The sequence below is a fragment of the Apium graveolens genome, chromosome 1 (genome assembly GCF_009905375.1).
Source record: "Apium graveolens cultivar Ventura chromosome 1, ASM990537v1, whole genome shotgun sequence".
Lineage (NCBI taxonomy): Eukaryota > Viridiplantae > Streptophyta > Magnoliopsida > Apiales > Apiaceae > Apium > Apium graveolens.
In genome coordinates, this window is record NC_133647.1 from 162,772,412 (window position 1) to 162,776,331 (window position 3,920).

The window sequence follows — 3,920 nt, forward strand, 5'->3', positions numbered from 1 at the left end:
GGGGTGGGGGTTTATTTATAGGAGAAGTTGGGTGGATTGAATGGTGGAGATTTGAGAAGGAATGAATGGTGGATGGAGTGTATCACATGGATTGATGACATGGCAAGTAGGTTGTGTTTCTTTGCAAGTGGAAAGGAAGCACAAGCTAGTATTCATTCAAATCTCAGCTGATATATATATAGGCAAAAATTCCACAGCCACGGTTGGCTCCACGTGGCTAGGAGCCAACAAATCACAGCCGTTAAAGGCGTCCACAATGAAACAATGCGGAAGACATCCGCTATGTATCATTGCGGAAGACATCCGCTATGTATCATTGCGGAAGTCATCCGCTATGTATCATTATGGAAGACATCCGCTATGATACATTGCGGAAGCCGCAGTAATACAATGCGGAAGCGTTTTGCTTTTTTTTAAATTTTTTTTATTTAAATAATATGTGCTTTAAATGTGTTTCTGATTTAAATATATTTATAATTTAAGGAGTACCGGGTATACGTTCCTCGAACTAATATGATGGTAAGTAAGGGAAGTGGTTCTTTTTTTTTTAAAATTTTATTCAATGTTTAATTCAATATAAATCTCTTTCTTAAATTTTATTAAGTACTTTATTTAAAAAAAAATAAAAATCAAACATAAGACTATAAATTTAAATTTATTTATCATCAAATTTAATAATGAAGATTTAAGTGTTGAAGATAACATTAAACATTTAATATTAGAAATTTCAAATGAAATGATATAACTTACTTATAGACATTGTACTACATTCATACTTATCAAGTGCTTAATATATTTTCTCAACAAAATAATATTTAATTATTTTTTCACATACCTATATATTATAAAAAATAAATTAAAATTAAGTATTATATGTTTAGACATTTTTTAAATATTTAATGTATTTTTTTCATCAAAAAATGGCAAAATATACAATAATAATTACAAAAAAAATTAAAATTTTGATATAAAAAATTTATGTAATATTGACAAGTAACATGAATGTTATTATGAATTTTAAATTTTTTTTACTAATTATTTTCTTCACCAAAAAAAATCAAAAAATAAACAATTATCCAAACTGCTTCCGCAATGAACCATAGCGTAAGCTGTTGCTTCCGCAATGATGTATTGCGGAAGGAATTAAAGTTTTGACAGTTTCTGCACGTTTTAGCGCGTGGGTTGGTTGAAGCAATAAATACACCTTCCGCAATAATTCATTGCGGAAGTGTGCATTAATTTTGCCTTACCAGCTTCGTTTTTTTGCTTTGTAAACCCAATTTCACCATTTTTCTCTATCATTTTTCAATTTGGAGCCAAAAAGAGGTTAGTTTTTCTTTACTATTTTTAATGGCATCTCAATTATTTAATTATTCAAGTTCATCTAGTGAGCATGACGATTTTGATTATTTTACACCCGTTGGGAAAAATACGGTTTATCGTAAGCTTATTGTAGATGATGTTAATGAATTGATAGATGTTGATAATTATAAATGTAAGAAAAAATTGGATATGGATGATGATGATACTGAGTATATGGAAAAAAAGAATATGGATGATGATGATATTGAGTATATGGAAAAAGAGAAATATTATAAAAAAGAAGAGGGAGATTGTAAGGGAAAAGGAAAAATGAATGATGATGATTTTTGTAGAGAAGAGAAAATGAATATAAGTGATGATGATGTTGACGATGGAGATGATGATATGAGTTTTGACAAAAAAAGGTTACGGTTTTTCAAAATCAAATATGAACAGTGTTGTGCCTTGCGTTGGTATATTTTTTAACACTTTGGATGAAGCCGAAATTTTTTATAGAGATTATGGTGGAAGTGTTGGATTTGAGATTATTATTAGGAGTACTCATAGACATTCACGGGGTAATGGTATCTCCTCTCGTTTTTATATTTGTCGTAAGGGTGGAAGACTAGGTTCTAGTACGAAATTGGATGCTGATGATGAAAGAAAGGAAAAAAGAAGGATTAGAGATGTAATTCTGAGAACAAATTGTAGTGCTCGAATGTGTGTCACTCATAGAGTTAAAAATGATAAATGGGAAGTATTTTTGGTTAAATTAGAGCATGATCATGATATGGTCACCTCGGATAAAGTACAATTCATGCAAAGGTCCAAAAATATAGATCCGGTTACCCGAGCATTGCTTGAGTTATTTGATAAATCGGGCATTGAAACCGCTAAAACGATGAGATTTCTTGGTGAAACATGGGGTGGTGTGGAAAAACTTGGATTTTCAAATCAAGATGTTCGTAACGTAATTCGTGATATTCGACGACGGGTGTTCGATTCCGGTGATGCGGAGAGTGGGATGGCATTGCTACGACAATTAAAAGAAAAAAGTTTTGGAAACTTTTTCTATCAAGTTGATTTGAATGAAGAAAATAGAGTTAGAGGTTTGGTTTGGGTTGATCATCGATCATTGAAAGCATACACGAATTTTGGAGATGTTGTTTCATTTGACTCCATATATATGACCAATAGGTATTGTATGCCGTTTATACCAATAACTGGGGTCAATCACCATTACCAAAATATCTTGTTCGGGTTTGCACTCATGCGGGATGAGACGGAGATTTCATATAAATGGGTTTTGAAGACATGGTTGGAAGCCGTCGGAAACAAACCTCCCCTCACTATTAGCATTGGGAAATGCTATTGCCGAGATTTTTCCGGATACCAAGCACATATTATGTTCGTGGCACATAAGTAATAAATTTCCCGAAAAATTGTCGGCTTTGTACACACAATATCCGGAATTTAAAGGGGATTTTATTAATTGTTTGTACAAGTCCTTGTCACCCACGGAATTTGTTGGTAAGTGGAAGGTTTTGGTTGATAAGTATGGACTCGAGGATCATGTTTAGCTAAACGATATGTATGCCATAAAAGATAAATGGATTCGTGCTTACAAAAAACAACATTTCTCCGCCGGTATGACCACCACCTCAAGAAGCGATTCCATGAATTCAATTTTTGACGAGTATGTGAAAGCTTCAACCGGGTTGAAAGAATTCATTGAGAATTCACAAAAGGCTTTGGAAACACAAATTCTTAATGAGGTTAAAGCCGACTACGAGACCGAGTATAAGGAAAGGAGATTGATATTTAATTCCGCCTTGGAAAATGATGCTTCTTCTATTTACACAAAAGAAATGTTTAGGCAATTTCAAAATGAGCTTAGAAAAAGCACATCTTATATGGTAAATAGTTGCAAAGATGGTTCCAATTACATGTGGAAGTTGTATTTAGTTGAGAAGTATAATGTGCCGGAGAATCTTAGAAGAAGGTATCGGGTAATGGTTTCTTTGGAAGGAAATATTGATTGTGAATGTAAAAAATTTGAACATTCTGGGATGCTTTGCAAACATATCCTACACTATCTTGACAAGAAACAAAAAACTATGTTACCAACAATTTTTATCAAATCAAGATGGACGGCGAGCGCAAATAAAATTGATGGTTTTTCGCCTTATAATCCTCCCGTTCTCGTTGATGTTGGTGATTCAACAACGGCAAGGTATAATGCTTTGTGTAAATCTTTCCAAGGTTTGGGTGCTCTTGAAAGTTGTTCAAAACCACGATACAATTACGTGATGGATTTGATTGAGAAAGGAAAGTGTTACGTGATTGAAAAGTTTCATGAAGAAGAAAATAATTCAAGAATGGAGGAGGAGTTCCAAGCTTACGATGAACATGATCCAATATTCAATCCTCCAATGTCACAAACAAAGGGAAGAAAGAAGGATTCGGCAAGGTATAAAAGTGGCATTGAGACGTCAACAACAAAGAAGAATTCGGGAAGGTCTAAAAGTGGTATTGAGACGTCAACTGAAAAAAATCCGTTATTGCGCCTTTTGTGGTGTGGCCGGACATGATAGGAGGCGTTGTCTAAAAAACCCAAA

At 33.5% G+C, this 3,920-nt stretch overlaps 1 protein-coding gene across 1 annotated transcript; it reads left to right on the plus strand.

Annotated features, from left to right (window-relative positions):
• The first annotated feature begins 2,891 nt into the window (after positions 1–2,891).
• LOC141709130 (protein FAR1-RELATED SEQUENCE 5-like) lies at positions 2,892–3,893 on the plus strand. Its single transcript, XM_074513003.1, has one exon. The coding sequence runs from the start codon at positions 2,892–2,894 to the stop codon at positions 3,891–3,893; it is 1,002 nt and encodes a 333-aa protein (XP_074369104.1).
• The last annotated feature ends 27 nt before the right edge of the window (positions 3,894–3,920 follow it).